Source organism: Narcine bancroftii, chromosome 12 (genome assembly GCF_036971445.1).
Source record: "Narcine bancroftii isolate sNarBan1 chromosome 12, sNarBan1.hap1, whole genome shotgun sequence".
Classification (NCBI taxonomy): domain Eukaryota; kingdom Metazoa; phylum Chordata; class Chondrichthyes; order Torpediniformes; family Narcinidae; genus Narcine; species Narcine bancroftii.
Genome location: NC_091480.1, coordinates 80,808,350 through 80,827,987, shown reverse-complemented (window position 1 = coordinate 80,827,987; position 19,638 = coordinate 80,808,350). Strand labels below are relative to the sequence as shown.

Below are 19,638 nucleotides of genomic sequence, written 5' to 3'. Positions count from 1 at the left end.
GAAGCTTTGGCAAGTTGCTGCAGTGAATCCTTGGGGCTGGGAGTTATCACTGGCTCTAGCCTTGGAACAACAATCACGTGGATAATTTCCACCCAGATGCCATCTAACTTCACAAGTTGGTATATTTCTTGGTAAAAATATTGATTTGCATCCATAGCTGCTATCTGAGGCCAATCAGGATGGATGACAAGCTGCTTTCTTGACTAATTGCTGCTCCAAGTCAAACCACCCACAGTATACATGGACTCATTGAGCTCACTGAAGTCTCATATCAGTAGCTCAGCATCACTCTTTCAAAGGAATTAACCCTGTCAGGAATGTCCAGATCAAAAGATGAACAATAAATCAGGGTACATTAATCACTGTAACCCATCATTGGGGTAATTAGGAACTGGTCCTTAAGGCAAATCCAACATTAGTCAAATTAAAGAGGGGCTTTTCGTGGGAGAAAATACCATCCCTCCCTGCTGAATGTTCACTGAGGCAGTTGAGAACATTTTCTTAGACATTCACTCAGCTTGCTTCAACTCTTTTTTTTAAGGCATTAATGTGAACTGTTTAAATGCTGGGTGGCCAGAGCTCTCATGGTGATCCTCTAAGTGGGGTAACTGAGGATTGGCACCTCCTATAAACCCACCTGCAGTTTAAAAGCTCCCCCATCACGGAGGGAGGAGATGATTTTTCTGACACGCTCCGGTTCCCGAATACGAACTGTGCTTTTTTGTAATTCTGGTATCTGCTGGGAAAAAGGAATAGTGATCTAGCAAATAAAAAACTTTGTAAACCTCTTCTGTATCTTATCCAACTTTATAATATCTTTCCTACAGCAAGGTGACCAAAACTGTACACAATATTCCAAATGTGGCCCCACTAATGTCTTTTACAATTTCAACATGACGTCCCACACCTGTACCCAGTGGCTGACCAATGAAGGCAAGTGTCCCAAATGCTCTCTTCACTACACTGTTCATCTGTGCTGCCAATTTAAAGAGATACAGTGCCTTCCATAATGTTTATTGATTCCTCGTTTTATGGAGGTATTAGATTAGGCATAGGAAATGCACAACTCTCCCAGAATCTTTTTCAACAGCAATAATTACTGTGATACCAAAAAATGAAAGGGACCCATTAAAACCATCATCCTACAGAGCTATTTCATTGTTAAATTCAGATTATTGCAAAAATTTTAGCAAATAGATTGACAAAACTACTTTGTTAAAAAGAGACAATCTGCTGACATTGTAACTAGATTACTTAGTATAATTCACTTGGCGCAAAAGAGAGGGGATTTGTGTGTGGCGATGGCTCTAGATGCGGAAAAAATGTTTGATAGATTCGAATGGGATTTCTTATTTAAAGTGCTGGAAAGATTTGGATTAGGACAGATTTTTTCAAATTGGATTAGAGCATTATATAATGACCCTAAAGCCAAAATTATAACAAATGAACAAAGTTCTGCACCATTTCAATTAACTAGGCCCAGTAGACAAGGATGTCCATTATCTCCAGCTTTATTTATTTTAGCTATATAACCGCTTGCAGAAACAATTTGGTGTGATCCCAATATTAAGGGATTTAGGGTTAATCAAATGGAATATAAAATTAATTTATTTGCTGATGATGTTTGATATATCTGACTGAACCATCAACTTTGTTACAAAAGCTGCACTTAAAATTGGAAGAATATGGGAAAGTTTCCCGCTATAAAATAAATTGGGACAAAAGCAAAACAAGAACTAGATTCCCCTCTTCCTCACCTACCACCCCATCAGCCTACTCATCCAACATCCATCCTCTGCCATGTCTGCTACCTACTACATGATCCCACCATCAGACTCGTATTGCCCTCTCTGCCTTCTGCAGGGACTGCTCTCTCTTTCTCTGACTCCCTCATCCACACCTCCCTCTCCACCAATCAACCCCTTGCCACCTAACCCTGTGACCACCTGTGCTCTCACCACCATTTGGGGCTCCAAACAGTCCTTCCAAGTGAAGCAACATTTCACTTGTGAATCTGCAGAGGTCATCTACTGCATCTGCTGCTCCCATTGTGGTCTACTCTACATCAGAGAGACTGGATGCAGACTGGGAGATTGCTTCATTAATCACCTCCAATCTGTCCATCATAATAGTGTGGATCTCCACTTCAATTCCACAGCCCTACTGACATGTCTGTCCATGATCTCATGCACCAATATACCGAGTCCATCTGCAAATTTGAGGAACAACACCTAATCTTTCATCTGCTCACCCTCCAACTAGATGGGCATTAACATCGAATTCACCCGCACCATCTTTCCCCATGTCTCTCTCTTTCTTCCTGTGTCTCCTTGCACAGAGCCAAAATCAATTCTCACCTTTCCTCTCATCATATCCAATTAATACCCTTTATCTCCCAACCTCTCATTCTTCCCCTTTTTAACCCCCAGCCTTTAATGCAGATGCCTGTCTCTGCTCATACCATGAGGAAGGCCTCAGGCCCAAAATGTCATTAATATATCTTTACCTCCAATGAACGCTGAGAGACCAGCTGAGTTCCTCCAGCATCTCTGTAGTTTGACTACAATCACAGCGTATGCAGACTTTGTGTTTCACTCGCCATTCTTTAGCCCAGTTCCCCATCTGATCCAGATCTTTTTGCAAACGCAGGTAGATTTTCTTCATTGTTGTGCATATTTTTGTGAGATCAGCGAACCTAACTTGCCACAAATGTTCTCATCCTAATAATTTATGTATATTACAGAAAGCAAGGATCCTAGTCCCAAACCCTGAGGCACTCCACTGCTTGTCAGAAAAACTGCCCTCTGCAACCTCTCTCCGACTCCTTTCACTTTTATCAGGTTGGCTAGTTGGCCTCCTAGTCTGTGTGGTGCAACCTTCCATACCAACCTACCATGTGGAACCTTATCAAACACTTCACTAAAATTGATAGAAATAACAGCAACTGCCCTGCTCTTACCTACCCTCTTCATTACCTCTTCAAAAAACTCCCATCAAGTTCATGAGACACAATTTTCCATGCACAGATCCATTTTGGCTCTCCCTAATTTTCCATTGGACATCTATATATTGATAGATTCTATCTCTTAGAATCCTGACCAGCAATTTCCCCTACCACTGATGTCAGACTATAGGTGGCCAGAATATGCTTACAGTCCTTGTTAAACAATGGCACCACATTTGCCATCCTCCAGTCCTCTGGAACTTCTCCTGTTCTTAACAGGAGTTAAAAATATCTATCAAGGCCCTAACAATTTCCTTACTGCTTTCCCACAATGTTTTGGGATGCACCTGGCCTGGGCCCAGAAATGTATCCACTCTGTCACGATTTAACACTCCTAATACCATATTACTACTGCAGCAGACAAGTCCCCGACTATCTTTAGTTACCTCCTTCACCTCTCACTTCTGCTTACCCCCTTCAATAGTAAACACATTCACAAAATATTCATTTAAGAGCTTCCTCATCTCCTCTGGCCGTACACATAAACATCTCTTAAGGGACCTATTTGTTTCCTTGTGTCCCTTTTTACATTTAATATACTTATAAAATCTTCTTGGATTCTCCCTTATCAAAGCTATCTCATAACTCTTTATCTCAGCTCTCCTTATTAAATCCAGTCCCGTACTATGCATAGTTCTGATTGATGTACGATGGAAAGGAGGTGATTAAGTGGTTGGACGAAGGACACACACAGATATTGCTGGGATTGGAGGGCTCAAATTATAAAGAGAGACTGGATAGGCTGGGAGTGTAGGAGGCTGAGGGGCGATCTCATCGATGTATACAAAAAGCATGATTTTCTCACACAAGAGGTTGGTGGGTGTGTTGAAAGAGCTGCCATAGGAAGTAGTAGAGGCAGGAACAAGTACAATGATTAAAAGGCATTTAGGCAATTACAAGGATAGAAAAGATTAAAAGGCAATGGGACCAGCTCACAAGGCACCTCTGGTTAACATTAACATGCCTGGTCGAAGGGTCTGTTTCCATGCTGTATGGCACCATGATTCTATAACAGGTGTGCATCATTGATCTGGTACAGTAAATCCAGCAGCTGCTCCATTTCCAAGCTGACGGGTTTTATGTGAGATGAAACGTTACAGTGCATGTGAACATGAGGAAGCCCAGAAGTAGGGTCCCAAACCTGAAATATTAACTATTTATTTTTTCACAGATGCTGATTGACCGGCTGTGTCTTTTCAGCTGTTTTTGCATCTATAGTTTTTCTTAAATTTTTAATGAGCCTGTGCACCAATATAAGATGTTTTAAGGCAGAGGTTCTCAACTTTTTTTTTTCTTTCCACCCACATATCACTTTAAGTAATCCCTTACTAACCACAGAGGACCGATGACAAGGGATTACTTAAGGTGGCATGTGAGTGGAAAGAAAAAGGTTGCAAACCACTGGTTTGAGGTAAAAATGGAAGGACATAAATGTGATGAAAACTAAGTTAATATATTGGAGAACAGCTGGTGAACAGTTGAGAATGGAACTTGGAAAGTAAAATAGTCAACATGGTGAACATCAATTTTGAACAGGAAACACCTAAAATAGAAATCAACAGAGAGCAGGAAAACATTAAATAAAAACAGAAAAGAAGTGGAGAGAGATGCCTTAGTTCTGACATATGCTGGCTGATCTGATGAGAGTTTCCTGGTTTTTTTTTTGGTTTTATCTCCGATTTCCAGCATCTGCAATCTCCTAATTTGTACATGAAACACATTGCACAACATGGGTAAGAACAAGCTAAGCAATCAGATGACAGTACAATCAGGGGTAGTAGGATAGACATTGATGAAGGTTGTGTAGGATCCAGATAGGATGCCATAGATATTCTGTGGTTAGCAAGGAATTACTTAAACTGGTATGTGAGTGGGAAAAAATGGTTGAGAACAACTGATCCAGATCAACTGGGAAAGTCACAGAGGAATGGGAAATGGAATTCAACTAAGATAAGGAATGGCAGGGCGTGGGAAATCTTGCTGAGCAGAGAAACATAGCACATTGTCCCTTAAAGGGGCAACATTGATAGACATAAATGGTGGAGGCCACGCTGGTTTCCATCAGTCATACACTGTACACATTGGATGGGAATGTCATGATACATTTGAATAAAACATCAATTCAACCTCACTGAGAGTATTGTGTGCAGTTCTGGCCATCACGTTATGAAAAGGAGGAGTTTAAGCCAAAGAATGCAAAAAGATTCACAACAAGGATGTTGTCTGGACTGGAGGACTTGAGTTAAGATCTAAGACTGGATGAGATTTCTCTGGAGCAGAGGAGGCTGAGGGGTGACCTTAGAGAGGTATAGGATGCCACAGGTGGTTAGTAAGGGATTACTTAAGGTAGTATGTGAATAGGGAAAAAAGGTTGAGAACCACTGGGGTAGATAGTCAAAGACTTTTTCCCAGGGTAGGGAGTCTAAAACTAAAAGGTGAGAGGGGACAATAACATAAAGTTCTCTAATTTAACAAACCAAAATGATCAGAGCCCTGGGTGCAGCTCTACCTCAGCAAAGAATTCCTCAGTTACCCTCTCCTCCATCACCAAGCCTCAGGATTAAACCAGAGGTATGTCAGAGACAGATTTCATTGCAGGAATCCCACACCGTACCCAGGTTCAGGCTACACCAGTAACACTTCAGTCTTTACTTCAATGCTCCTCTAGGGTTTAACCCAGTGGTCCTCAACCTTTTTTTATTCACATACTACCTTAAGTAATCTCTTAGGAACCAGCAAGCATCTAACGCTCATTGGCTCCATTGTTTCTCCAGACTACCCCTCCCCCAACTCTCCATCATCGACACACAGGCATTACCAGCCAAGACGTCAGGATGGTGCAAAAACACAGCTGTTGCAGTGCCAGAGCCCACTGATTAATTATATCACAAGGTCATCACTTGCTTATGGAGCACATTGTACATGTAGGTATTTATAACTGCAGACACACAGGGAGCTTTAACTGATTCCTGCAGTCCCAGGGATGAGCTGGTTTTCAATCGCCATCTGAGGTTCTGTGACAGTCAAGGTAATAAAACTAATCAAAGGAAAACATTTCACCCACGCCAAGGTCCACCCGCTCATCTCCTGTCCTGATGATGTTGGTGCCACAAGAGCAGCTCTTGACCTTCAGATAAACGGCAAGGTACCTTTCCCAAAAGGTGACACCCCCCGCCCCCCCACAACAAAGCTCCCTCAGCACATCTCCCGCCAAGCGCGACGCTCCCTCACCACTGCCCCTCCGTCTGGGCGGCGCTCCTCGGCAGTCTGGGAATTCTACTGGTTTCTGTCGGATGGGTTAAAATGAGGAATTTTTTTGAGCGCATCGGAACTGCGACACTGAAGAATGGCCTTAAACGTCGGGCGCAGGGAACGTGTCCTCTGCTCGGTCTGAGGCGTCCAGACCCAGAGGGGAGCGGGCACCAGCCGGACCCGGGAGCCAGGGGGTAGTGGGTGCAGAGAACAGTTCGCGTCGCCAGATTTCGGCTGACATCCCAGCCGGCGCCGTTCACTCACCATCTCGCCGCCTCACACCGAAACGCTGCACCGTCCGCGTCCACTGTGCACATGGGAACCGAGTGAGCGTCGTGGCGCAGGATGGGGAGGAGCGGGTGGAGGCAAAGCACACCCTCCGCAGCCCCTTTCCCCAACCACCTCTTCTCCAGCTCCTTTCCCCAATCCCCTCATTCCCAAGCCCCCTTCTTCAAATCTTTCACCAAACTTCCTCCTCCCCAGCCCCATGTGTTTAGATGAAAAATGTTGATACAGGGATATTCAATATTCTTAATTCCAAAAACATCATCAAACTATTTAGGGCCTTTGTGCAGTTACTGTAAATTTATGGGAAAAACAGAAACAGTTGTTCAATGTTTGTAAATGATAGTTGAACAGGACACCAGGCAAATTCAAAAACTTGTTCAAGTCGTTTAATCCCTCAATCCATGTAAAGATCAATTAAAGTGAAGGTTAAACAATTATCTTCCGATCCATTTGCAGATTATGTAACAATTCAATCTTGGGATGCGACTGTTAAAGCCAGGAGTTATTATCATCTCTTATTGCCTGTGTGATCGTGATCTATCGCAAACTGCCTAGAACCTTTTTCTTTCCATTCACATACCACTTTAAGTATTCCCTATGCCATAGGTGCTCTGTGATTAGTAAGGGATTGCTGCAGGTGGTATGTGGGTGGAAAGAAAAAGTTTGAAAACCTCTGTTTTAATCGCACCTAATTGCTAATAGCCCTTTGTGTTGGCCATTTCAGCCCTGGGATAAAACCTCTGGCCACCCACACAATCAACGTCTCTCATCATCTTGTATACCTCTATCAGGTCACCTTTATCCTCCGTCACTCCAAGGAGGAAAGACCAAGTTCACTCAACCTATCCTCATGAGGCATGCTCTCCAATCCAGGTAAATCTTCTCTGCATCCATACCATCCACATCTTTCCTATAATGTGGTGGCCAGAGCGGAACACAATATTCCAAGTGGGGTCTAACCAAGGTCTTAACTAGTTGCAACATTTCCTCAGAATCAGAATTTAATGTCATGAACACGTCACGAAATGTATTGTTTTGCAGCAGCGTCACAGACGCAAAATTGCTACAATGTAGAACTCGATCCCATGATTAATGAAGGCCAACATTCCATACGCCTTCTGAACAACACGATCAACCTGGACAGCAGCAGCTTTGAGTGTCCTATGGACACGGATCCCAACATTTCTCAGTTCCTCCACACTGCTCAGAATTCTCTCATTAAAATTATATTCTGCTTTCAAATTTGATCTGCCGAAGTGAACCACTATGATTTTCTGGGTTAAACTCCATCTGATACTTCTCAGCCCAGCTCTGCATCCTATCAATATCCCTTTGTAAACTCTAGCAACCCCCCACTCACTTTCATGTCATTGTATAATTTTGGCACAGGGATAATAGAACAAAAATGTATTCCCACAAGTGCATTGAGTCAGGAATTTTGAATTAAGGACTAAAATTAATATCAAGATAAATGCAGAAGATTGGATGAGGAAATTTGGGGGTTGGATGACCACGGCAGCAGTCCAGTGAGGGGCTCAGCGGTTGAGGGACTGTGGAACCCATGTAGATTGCGGTCAGGGGACTGCGGGTTGCTGAAGACTGGCTCATGGAAACCAGGTATCAGAACCGGGATTCGTGAAGCTGCTGAAGGCAAGAAGGGCTCCCGAAAGGCTTCGGATACTGAAGGCTTCCTGATCATGTCGGGTGTTGGATTTGGAGCTCGGGTTGCCTATGGATCAAACAGGAGTCTGCAGGAGCGCTGGAGGCGAATCCACGGACATCCAAGTGACTCTAAAGGGACTCTCTTTCGCTTCACTTTCTCCCTGAGGGTAAGGGGTGCCGGGAAACATTAATGACTACTCTTTCTCCTTCTTTCTGCAGGTAGAAGGTAATCTCGAATAATATTACATGTTCTGTAGTATTACATGACGGTAAAGAAATCTTGAATCTGAAAGAAGATCGAATAGAATGCTGGAAGTGTCTAGATCGTTTTGGAGTGAACAGTATCAGCAATGGTTGTGGAAATGCAGTGGTGGTTACCACCTCTCAGTCACACCAGAGGGTGCACCTCTTGTTTGAAGGTAGATCAACACCTGCACTATACTGTTTATCCTTTCCGAAGAGAGGAACCTCATTGCACCGTTCCTCAGTATTTTCGTCCATTCCTATTCAGGTCCACAAGGCTTCACAGTTAATTCCATGGATGTTCATCATGGAACATCCATGATTGATGGATAGAACTGCAATCACAGAGGTTGCGGATGTCCTCCAGCTAATAACATTAATGAATGAGGTGAGTTTCTAACAACAATCTGGCCACTGTTTTAATTTTTTAAATAAATACATTTTTTTGATTACCAGAATTCAAATTCACCCAGCTGCAGTGTGACATTCAAATTCATATCACTGGATTAAACTTTCCAACTTCCGTGTGCCAGTGCCGAACACGGTGTTACAGACCGTTGTGACACAATCCACATGTTATGTACAACTCAATACATCAGACTAGACTTCAAACCTTTTGCTCTTTTCCATTGTCGGCACTCAAATCCAATGGACAGAGAACTGCGGAAAATATCGTGACAGTTGGGATTTAGAGGAGTACTTTTAACGGGACTATTCTTTGCCGCTTGGCCGTACACAAGGTACAATTCCTGACTTTTTTCCCCCAGGGCATTTAAGTTATTGGTCACCTTGCATAACACAAGTGTTATGTTATGTCATTTTAGCTCAGTGCTTACGTCGTAAGGTTAACATTATTTATATTCAAGCCACGAATCGGTGATGTGGATTGATGGGAGAGGGAGTTAGTCGGCGGGATCCGATGGAGGATGTGAGCGGGTAACAGCGCTGACTTGGGGCCTAGTCGATGCTGAATGACCAGTCATTATATTGATGACATGTCTGATTGTCCATGCCACCAAATATGACGGGAACTTTCGCCTTAGTGATGTTACAATTGCATGCGTTCTGGAACCTTGAGTTCTGAAAACACAAATCGTGACAACCAACTCACGCACTGTCCTCTAAACACATCTACCCAAATTCGTTGGGGAAAGCCCCTCGGTCCTAAGGTATGGAGGAAGCCTCAACTTCAACACGGCAGTTAAGACAGAACGCCATGGAGAGGAAGATGAGCGCCATGGCTTGTACGATCTTCAATGAACTTCGGCTTGAAGGAAAACTCTGCGACGTGGTCATCAGGGTCAATGGCATCGACTTCAACGCCCATAAGAACATATTGTGTAGCTGCAGCTCCTACTTTCGGTCAGTAAATGCAGCATTTAGGCTTCCCCATTCCCTGTCTCAATCGGCGAACCGAAGCAGAGGTGTTGAGAGATAATTCAACCCAGAATTATTCAGAGTTCAACAAATTCAAGTAATAAAATGAAAATTAGAACATTCACTTTTCATCAAATTAATATGTTACAAGTTTTGTAACTTAGACCGCAGGGTCTAATCAAACAGGTACTAATCTGAACAAATGGTGTCATAACTTCACTGAAATACCACATTCACCTTTTTTTAATTGCAAAAAGAAAGTGGGCGATGAGCATCTCCTGTTGGTTCCAATTTCATTCCTCCGCCCATACAGGGAGTGGCTAAGCACCTGCCCTAGCCCCTGCTAAAATACACACTTGCCAACGCTTCTCTCCACTTTTCATTGGCCAAGTTGCTTTGCCACCAGATCACTAGCAGTGCTCCAATTTAACAGAGATCATCCAAATCTTCACCCAGCATGGCCGAGAGTCCCTGTCCTAGACAGAGAATCAGATTGAAACGTCATGATCCTCGGCGAGCTTATCCCATCTCTTTCCCATCAGCAACACTACCACCTGGACGAGCTTTTTTCGCTCTACAGACGACGCTCTTCACACTAGCCTCTTCTATAAAAAAGACCACCCGAACTCGTTACCCTGAATTAACTCGCAGCAAATTCACATGACCGTGAACCCTTAGTTATGTATTCATATTCTCATCTTTCCTGACCTCTACAACCTCAATGACTCTGAGATTTGGTTTTATTTCAGCAATCTTCGATGGCCGTGCTTCCATCTGCCCGAAGTCCATCAGCCTGCCAACGACCCCACCATCCATTCAGATCCTTCTTTAAGCTTTAATCCAATATTTCATATTTCAAATGCTATTGTCAGAACATAAATGACATCACATACAACCCTGAGATTCTTTTTCCTGTGGGCTAGGCAGAATTACCACTTAATGGTAGTGCAAAAAAACTGTAAACAAACTGATTGTGCAACAGAGAAAAAAAACAATAATATGGAGAGTACCTGTAAGAGTCCTTAAACGAGTCCCTGATTGAGTTTGTTGTTGAGGAGTCTGATGGTGGAGGGGGAGCAGCTGTTCCTGAACCTAGTGGTGTGAATCTTGTGGCACCTCTACCTCTTTCCTGATGGCAGCAGCGAGAACAGAGATTGTCCTGGGTGATGTGGATCCTTGACGATTGCTGCTGCTCTCCTACGGTTAGTGTTCCCTGTAGATGTTTTCGATTGTGGGGAGGGTTTTGCCTGTGATATACTGGGCTGTGTCCACTACCTTTTGCAGAGCTTTAAGCTCAGGGGTATTGGTGTCCCCATACCAGACCATGATACAGCCGGTCAGCAAACTTTCCACCACACGCCCGTAGAAATTTGCCAGTGTTTCCGATGTCGTACCAAACCTCCGCAAACTCCTGAGGAAGTAGAGGCATTGCAATGCCAGATTTTATTTGACAATTTGGAAATTGTTTGAAGTAATAAGTAATGGAAAAGGAGAGTGCAGAGTGGAGCTGGTTTTTACATGAATAGTGGACCGCTGATAGGATGGCAGGACAAGAAAATTGGATTAAATAAGATTGAGAACATGCGGCTAAAACCCAAAGACCAGTTGAGGGAGTAGGAATCTCTCGTTTTAATATTTACTTCAGCTCCTTTGAAAGGTGCTTGCGAGAAAACACCTTCGTGTGGGCCAGTTTAGACCTGGGCAAAATGAAATGGAGTGTTTAGCTAGAGATTAATGCTTAATGCTCATGTTTCCTTTGCTCCATAGCGCTCTTTTTACCAGTGGCTGGAATAGTATAGAAAAGAAGGTATACAACATTCCAGGAGTGTCACCCGACATGATGAAGCTCATTATCGAATATGCATACACGCGGACAGTACCAGTCGCGGTGGAGAATGTGGAGCGGCTACTGTCTGCAGCCGATCAATTCAACGTTCTGGGGATTGTCCGAGCATGTTGTGAATTTCTTGAATCCCAGTTATGCCTGGAAAACTGTATTGGGATCTGCAAATTTGCAGATTGTTACTTCTGCCCAGAGCTCCGACATAAAGCCTACATGTATATTCTGCACCACTTCGAGGAGATTGTGAAGGTGAGTGAAGAGTTCCTTGAGCTGCCAGCCTTTGAGCTCGGAGACATCATTGAGAAGGATGAGTTGAATGTCAAACAAGAAGATATAGTGTTCGATGCAATTCTGAAGTGGATTGCCCAAGACCCAGACATCAGGAAAAAGTCCATTGTCATACTGCTGCCTAAGGTACATTATGAGCTACATGTATTTTCATTAGTAGCGTTGAATACTTTTACTGTAGTAGAGAGGGGTTGAGAAGACGTGATGGAGCGGCGGCAAAATCCTTTCCCACTGAGGTGTTCTCACTTAAATTGCACATGGTTAGACTGTTCCACCGCCCAAAGTTCGCACCTACATTTGGTGGAGAGGGAGCTTGCAGCACGTCCAATTCTCTCTTCCTGTCCAGTCACCACGTTCTTGGATTGACACATCAATTTCTCCCCTTCTCTCCCAAAGGTGCTGGCTCACCCACGGGGTATGGCCCGTTACCCCGGCAGACGATGGTGAGTGTTCGGAGAAGGTGGTTGGCTATAGCCGAGACAAGTCCCCGGCTACCCTCCGCCAGGAACGGCCAGGCGAACACACGCCGACCCTCGTCCATTCCTCACTATTCCCAAAGCCTGAAACCCAGCACCTCTAGGTTTAAGAACGTTGTTTTCTCCAACAGTTATCAAGCTCCTGTACCTACCCCAGCCATTACTCCGGGACCACCAAGACTGCAGTCACTTTTTCTTGCATGAACGGCAATGTGAATATTTATTTATTTATATTTTTGGTATTTATTACCCCCTTTTATGTCTTGGCATTTTGTCGTGATGTACACCACTGTGGATCTGTCGCATTCCTGTGTGACGGGAGCGAGTAAGAATTTCGGCGCGTCTATACATTATATTTAGGTATATGACAATAACCTCTCAATTTCCAGCCCAGGGCCATGGAGGGCACCTTCACCATTCCCAATAGTAGGGAGGGTTCGCACAAATTAAATCTGGTCCCTGTTGCCCAAGTTCTTTGATTCTACATAGGACGGACAGTTCAGTACTTGGACCATTTTATATGTGGTGCTAATCATTCTGATCGTACGGGTTTACGTTGGGAATTGACTGAAGCGATTATCATTCCCACTGCAGGTGAGACTAGCCCAAATGAACGCGGAATACTTCATGAACAACGTAAAGAACAATGACTACGTGAAGGACAACGATGACTGCAAACCCATCATCATTAACGCGCTCAAGGCCATGTACGACCTCAACATGAACGGGCCATCCAACTCGGACTTCCGCAACCCGTTGACCAGACCCCGGCTGCCCTTCTCCATCCTGTTCGCCATCGGCGGCTGGAGCGGGGGCAGCCCCACCAACGCTATAGAAGCTTACGATGCCCGCGCCGACCGCTGGGTCAATGTAACCTGCGAGGCGGAGAGCCCCCGGGCTTACCACGGAGCCGCCTACCTCAATGGGTTCGTCTACATCATCGGTGGCTTCGACAGCGTGGATTATTTCAATAGCGTCAAGCGCTTTGACCCGGTGAAGAAGGGGTGGCAGCAGGTGGCCCCCATGCATTCGCGGCGCTGCTATGTCAGTGTCACCGTCCTCGACTGTTTCATTTACGCCATGGGAGGATTCGACGGCTACGTGCGGCTCAATACGGCCGAGAAGTACGAGCCTGAGACGAATCAGTGGACGTTGATCGCACCGATGCACGAACAGCGGAGTGACGCCAGTGCCACGACCCTGCACAGCAAGGTAAACCGGGCCGGTGGGGCGGAAGCTGACCCAACCCGATCCCGATCCTGGCGTCCCGCGCCCTCTACCCCATGTGACGGTGCTCCTTGCGAGCTCCCGGATGGTCCGAGGGGGAGACATCCTGGGGCTTCCCTGAAGGCTGCGAGAACTTGGTTTATAATGCAGACGATGCAAACTTGAAATAAAACCAGAAAGCACTGCACCCTCCAGCGGGTTCTGGCTACGTTTATTGCCGGGGTAAACCTCGGCCGTTCCTTGCCCGCCCTCGGAGGGGGAGGGGGGGGGGTGAGGGAGTTGAGAAACCAAGGAGGGCGCCGGCTCGTTTACCGTTCGGAATTGGGCGCGTTGCTGAATCTTTTTTTGCAGTTGCGGCTGGTTCTGCACAGAGAATCCGCCGATGAACTCTCTCCTCTGAAGTAAGGGCAGGTGGGATGAGGCAGTTCAAGTAAAATTTCTCCAAGAGGCGGTATCAAGTTGCGTGAACTGTGAGGAAGACGGAGAAGGGCTTTAGGGCGCACCCCCAACTTGGATATGGATAGAGATCATATATTTCACACGAACAATTAAAGATGCTAGTTAACCTGATAGCCACAATTTTCTTTCTTATTTCAGAGTTCCAATGTCTATCACATTTCATATTAGGTCTTTTTACCTCTCTGATACTTTGGTAAGATTATTTATCTCAAGGACGTCGAGATTATTTTTGGTGGGCACCTAGGATCTTTCATGCTGGTTTACTCTCATTCTTTTTTCTCCCTTTTCAATAATTTTTGGTCATGTTCCTTCCTGGTTTATTAACTTCCTTCCATCCCAGGGCTCATTACTCTTCTTGGCAATATTATTCTTTTATTTTTAGACTATTTGTACCGAGTTTAACATATAAATCCCACAAAGTCCTTTAATAGAACAACAGGTCATAACACATTAGTTTCAATGTAAATTGAGAACCTATCCACGTTTGTTCATTTAACAATATTTCTTAAAAATAATTCTGGATAGAAGCAAGTAAACAAAGGGTAAATTCTGTCTAATTTAATATGATCTAATGACAACCATAATTAAACCCATATTTATCAAGTTAATCTAAAGAAACAAAAGTACCTAAAACTAAATTTAATCTACCCCTCCCTCTAAACAAGGTTACCTTGTAGAAAAGAATGTGAAGATATGGACCAAACAAGCCCTTTCAGTCAATGCCAAACTATTATTCTGCATAGCGCCACTGACCTGCCATCCATGTATCTGCCCAGATTTTTCTTAAATGTCAAAACAGAGCCCACATTCACCACTTCAGCAGGCAGCTAGTTCCACACTTCCACTGCTTGACTCATAAATTCTCACCAGTCCAATTAATGAAAGGGCAACAAAATTTTGCTCAAGACACTTTAATCAGAATTTTGAAATTATTATTACCTACCAGCATTTTGCTGAGAGACAAGTAAATAATAAAATATGTTTATAATAGTAAACAGCTTACTTAAGAAAGCAAACTACATCTTCTGTCAGTAAAAGCAGGGCAATTTCATCAAAATAATGAGAGTTCAGTAGCAGTTACACAGCAATGGAATGAAGCTCCAGCTAAATGTCCCCATGATCTCCACTCCTTCTGGCTGTAGATTGTTTTATGGAGTCTATATTAAATTTATACTTGTGGACCTCTGTGGGTTGCCAAAAGAGAGTCAAGTTTGAGTCTAATGTGGGTCTGGAGAGAGATGTAGAACAGGGAGACACTGGGGTAGAAGTATATTGTTCCCTGAAAGTGTAACACAGGTGGACAGGGTGATGAAGTCATTTGGCATAACTGCCTTCATTGGTCAGGGCTTTGAATAAAAGTTTGGGTGTCATGTTTCAGCTCTACATGACAATGGTGTGACAACCCTTGGAGGAACATGCACAGTTCTGGTTCCCTAGCTATAGGAAAAAATGTCATTAAACTGGAAAAGGTACAGAAAGGTTCACATCGATGTGACTGGGACAGGGGGCTGGAGTCATGAGCAAAAATTGGATAGGCCGGTGCCTTTTTCTCTGGAGCATAGGAGGCTGAGGGGTGACCTTAAGGAGGTTCATAAAATTATGAGAGGCATCAAAAAGGAGAAGAGCTGCACTCGAGGGGAAAGATTTAAAAGGGATCTGATGGGCAATGTTTTCTCTCAGAGTTCTGAGATATGGGATAAGCTGCCAGAGGACATGTACAATTACAATCTTAAGAAGGCATTTTCACCGAGTGGGATTTAACCATTTACGATTTTATAAAATTATAACCTTGAAAATCAATGCATTAGTTAAGGCAGATTCCTGTTGCAACATCCTGTATTTGGCTCCAACTCTACTTTTAAATGTCTTCCAACAATCATAAATTTCCATTTATTTCAAATTTTTTCATTGTGTGCTGAATTGTCAGACTTGACTTATTTAGAATTTAGTGTCTTTTAAGTGATAGTGTGCACACCTTCAGCAGCTTGCTGTCCTTTCCTCTTCAATTCAGGTCTACATATGCGGAGGATTCAATGGTAACGAGTGCTTGTTTACAGCTGAGTTCTATACTCCAGAAACCAACCAATGGACAACCATAGCACCCATGAGAAGCAGGCGCAGTGGTGTTGGTGTTATAGCTTATGGTGAATGCGTATATTCAGTAAGTAACAACATCTTGTAAGCATAGACTCATAATCAACCTCCCTCTTATGTTGGGGTAAAAAATAGAGAGAAAAATCAAATTAAGGAGACTTTTCGGAATAGAATAAGGGTGGGAAATCGGAGTGCCAGAGGAGGAAGTGGAATGGAGTTTAAATGAATGATTAAATACCATAGGAGATGCAAGCCAGGACAGGGAAAAGGAGTTGAGAGGTCGTGCCTTGAACAAGATAGAATGTAGAATTTGGATATGGATTCAGCTTTCAGGCTGACATTTCTATATATAATACTGTGGAATTGTTACAGTACAGACCTGGTGCCTTTGAAATAAAGTGTCACAGCATGACCCCTAATCTCCTTGATGTAGTTGAAGATGCCAGAGAGCAATAAAAATCTAGAATTTTCTTTGGTCTTTGAAAATATTGTTTGCTTAAGTAGTATTCCTGATCTTTTGACTCACTGCTGGCTGTGGGATATTTGCTGTGCCTAAATTGGCCACTAATCTCCAACATTCGAAGAAATACAAACTATTTTTTGTGATCAGGCTGAGACAGTAAATGATGCTGCAGAAATACATGTTCATTCTTTTGCTCCGCCCCCCTCCCACATAATGTGCTTTTGATAAAGTAACTGAGAGATGTGGGAATATGCTAATCCGGTATCTGAAATAAACAATTTCTGGATTGTATAACAGACTGCTGGAGAAATTCAGTGGGGTCAAGCTGCACCCATGGTGGGAAAGGAATTGTCAATGTTTCAAGTAAAGTCCTTGCATCAGGACTAAGTGGAGGAAAAATACTGAGTATAAAGAGAGGGATGAGAGGGGGACAGTAGGTGATAGGAGAGGTGAGATTCATGGATAGATGTAGCTAGGTGGTGGGAGACAAGAGGCATATGAGCAATACATTGAAGCAGCTAAAGAGAAATAATGGGTATATGGAGGGGAGGGAGAAAGTGCTTCTGAGAAATGGTAGTTATTAGAATGTAATAAGCAAGGAAGGTGATAGTGGGAATCAACAGGGGCAGGAGTCATGAGCAGAAATTGGATAGGCTGGTGCCTTTTTCTCTGGAGGATAGGAGGCTGAGGGGTGACCTTAAGGAGGTTCATTAAATCAAGAGAGGCTGATGGGAACAGATGGCAAAAGGGATCAAATGGGTGTAATGTGCGGGAGATAGGTGAACGGAATAAATTGGGAGATGAAAATGGAGATTGGGTAGGGTAAGGGAAAGGGACAAAAATGGATCAAAAGAGAAGGGGGAGGGTAAACACGGGTGTAAGCGTTGGCTACCATGGCACAATATGAAGTCTTGGCCCTTTAATTTGCATGGGACCTCTCACACTAAGGCCAAAGACACCTAGGGCAGCGTAGGAATGAGAAGGAAATTTGAAACAGCATGCAGCCAGGAGTTTGGGATCACCATTGTGTACAGAGCACTAAATTGCAGGATGAAGCCTTCCATTCCAGGACATCTGAACTGTCTTCCTTTTCTGTTTGAAACTGCCTTGTGTTTCCTACATTTGGACTTTCCTATGTTGAGGAGGGAGCAAGAATGCAGTAGATAAGGTTGGAGGAGGTGCATGTGAATTTTTGCCTCACCTGGAGCTACTGTACTTAAGTCCCTGGATGATGGCGTGGTAGGATGTGTAAGAACAAGCAAGTGTCAGGGTTAGGTGTGGGTGGGGTCATAGAGTGGTCCTGGTATAAAGTGGAAGAGGGTGTGGACATGTGGCTATGGATCCCATTGCAGCTGGTGGAAATGCAAAAGCATGATGTACTGGATGCTTTGACTAGTTGGGTGAAAGGTGAGGACTAGGGAAACTGACTGTGTTCTGCTGAAGGGATGGGAGAAGGGTGAAATAAGAAGTCTGAGAAATGGAGGCAGTTTCAAACACAAATGGAAGACAGTTCAGATGTCCTGGAATGGAAGACCTCATCTTGCAAACAGATTTGGCAGAGATGGTGAAACTAGCAGAAAATGATAGCTTTCTTGCAAGAGACATGATGGGAAGAGTTAGCTGTGGAAGTTAGTGGGTTTATAGTAACCTGTGGAGTAATCTCGTTTGTGAAAATTCTTCTCCACCTTTCTAGCCACAACCAATTTTTGTGGGTAGATTTTGTTAACCTTCACTATCTTGGAGATAACATTTAAATCTTTTCTTATTGGAACCTCTACTTCCAAGGAAATATTCCTTTATTTGGAAAAAGTAAAATTCCCAATTTCCAGAATGATTAACAATTTGCACTTCTCAAAATCTCTTTGCGATTATTAAATGTCCACATGACACAATACTGCAGGTGCCATAAAATTACACCAATTTAAAAATTATATAAAGATAATATTCCACACTACTTACTCTGAGATAAATAAAAGGCCACTTTCTTTGCAGTAAACATCTGAATTTATCTTTTGAATGTTAGGTTGGAGGGTTTGATGGCGCAAACCGACTTCGGAGTGCTGAAGCTTACAGCCCACTCACCAACACTTGGCGCACCTTGCCCACCATGTTTAATCCTCGGAGCAACTTTGGCATCGAAGTAGTAGATGACCTGTTGTTTGTCGTGGGTGGTTTCAATGGTTTCACAACAACGTTTAATGTGGAGTGCTACGATGAGAAGACGGATGAATGGTATGACGCTCATGACATGAGCATCTACCGCAGTGCCCTGAGCTGCTGCGTGGTGCCAGGTCTCCCCAACGTAAGGGAGTACGCAGCGCCTAGAGACAGTTTGCTAGGATTACTGTCCCGTGAGGAACAAATAAAGTACTCTGCCTCTACTAGTCTTATAACAGTATGATCTCAGCATGACAATTCAATCATCCTTTGCCTTTGCCAATAAAATATTTTCCTGAAGAATCAACAGTGTAATAACCATAAATAAAACTTGTTTTAAAATACTTTTTTAAATACTGTGTGAAGATTAGTATGTATGCATTTCCTGGTAGCTGCCTGAAGAAATGCTAAGAATGTTCATGCAGAACAGGAAGAGCATTATCAGTTTTGAAAAAGCAACTCCTTGTTTTCAGGATTATGTAACAATGTCCAGATTAGCTTTATTGCTGTGTATGTAAGAGAATGAGTGATTAAATTCCCTGTTAATTTCTCAAAGGAGAACAGCTAAGAAACTGATTCCTTATTCTAAAGGTCTGAGTTCCAAGGGAGGACATGTACAATCAGGACTCTTCTGTTTACTACAGCATCAAAGAATTGATGTCACTTAAGGTTTAAACGAATACGGGAATGGAAAAATGCAGATATGGAATTTATATCCCAAGAGACTTAATTTAGTAAATGCAAAATGGCAGGAAGTATGTAGATAAAAAATTATTATAGAATGCTTGTAATAATTGACAAAGAT

The 19,638-nt window shown here is 43.4% G+C and overlaps 2 protein-coding genes across 9 annotated transcripts in view; one reads left to right on the top strand and one right to left on the bottom strand.

Annotated features, from left to right (window-relative positions):
- LOC138747664 (cytosolic 5'-nucleotidase 3-like) overlaps positions 1-14,060 on the bottom strand; it is a 29,172-nt gene extending 15,112 nt beyond the window's left edge. For 2 of the 8 annotated variants that reach the window (XM_069907127.1, XM_069907128.1), the window contains exons 1-2: positions 6,521-6,611; positions 638-736 (exon numbers count right to left, since the gene is read on the bottom strand). In XM_069907127.1, coding sequence (XP_069763228.1) covers positions 638-736; positions 6,521-6,523 — 102 coding nt within the window. In that variant the 5' untranslated portion in view covers positions 6,524-6,611. Of the gene's footprint in view, positions 1-637; positions 740-6,235; positions 6,457-6,520; positions 6,612-7,326; positions 7,904-9,062; positions 9,242-10,836; positions 10,966-13,972 lie in introns of those variants that run through there. The other 6 variants (XM_069907133.1, XM_069907132.1, XM_069907130.1 and 3 more) reach the window with 6 other exon arrangements.
- Positions 9,299-19,177, top strand: LOC138747663 (kelch-like protein 10). The gene is made up of 5 exons (XM_069907126.1): positions 9,299-9,811; positions 11,594-12,083; positions 13,028-13,645; positions 16,131-16,280; positions 18,700-19,177. Exons 1-5 carry the CDS (start codon positions 9,621-9,623, stop codon positions 19,075-19,077), a joined length of 1,827 nt encoding a protein of 608 aa, XP_069763227.1. The 5' UTR covers positions 9,299-9,620; the 3' UTR covers positions 19,078-19,177.
- Positions 19,178-19,638: the final 461 nt, after the last annotated feature.

Excerpts from the sequence above, each read along its gene's own strand:
- LOC138747663 (XM_069907126.1), top strand. The coding sequence starts at position 9,621 with ATGGAGGAAGCCTCAACTTCAACACGGCAGTTAAGACAGAACGCCATG. Across the intron at positions 9,812-11,593 it reads AGCTGCAGCTCCTACTTTCG|CGCTCTTTTTACCAGTGGCT; the intron begins GTCAGTAAATGC and ends TTTGCTCCATAG. Across the intron at positions 13,646-16,130 it reads CCACGACCCTGCACAGCAAG|GTCTACATATGCGGAGGATT; the intron begins GTAAACCGGGCC and ends TCTTCAATTCAG.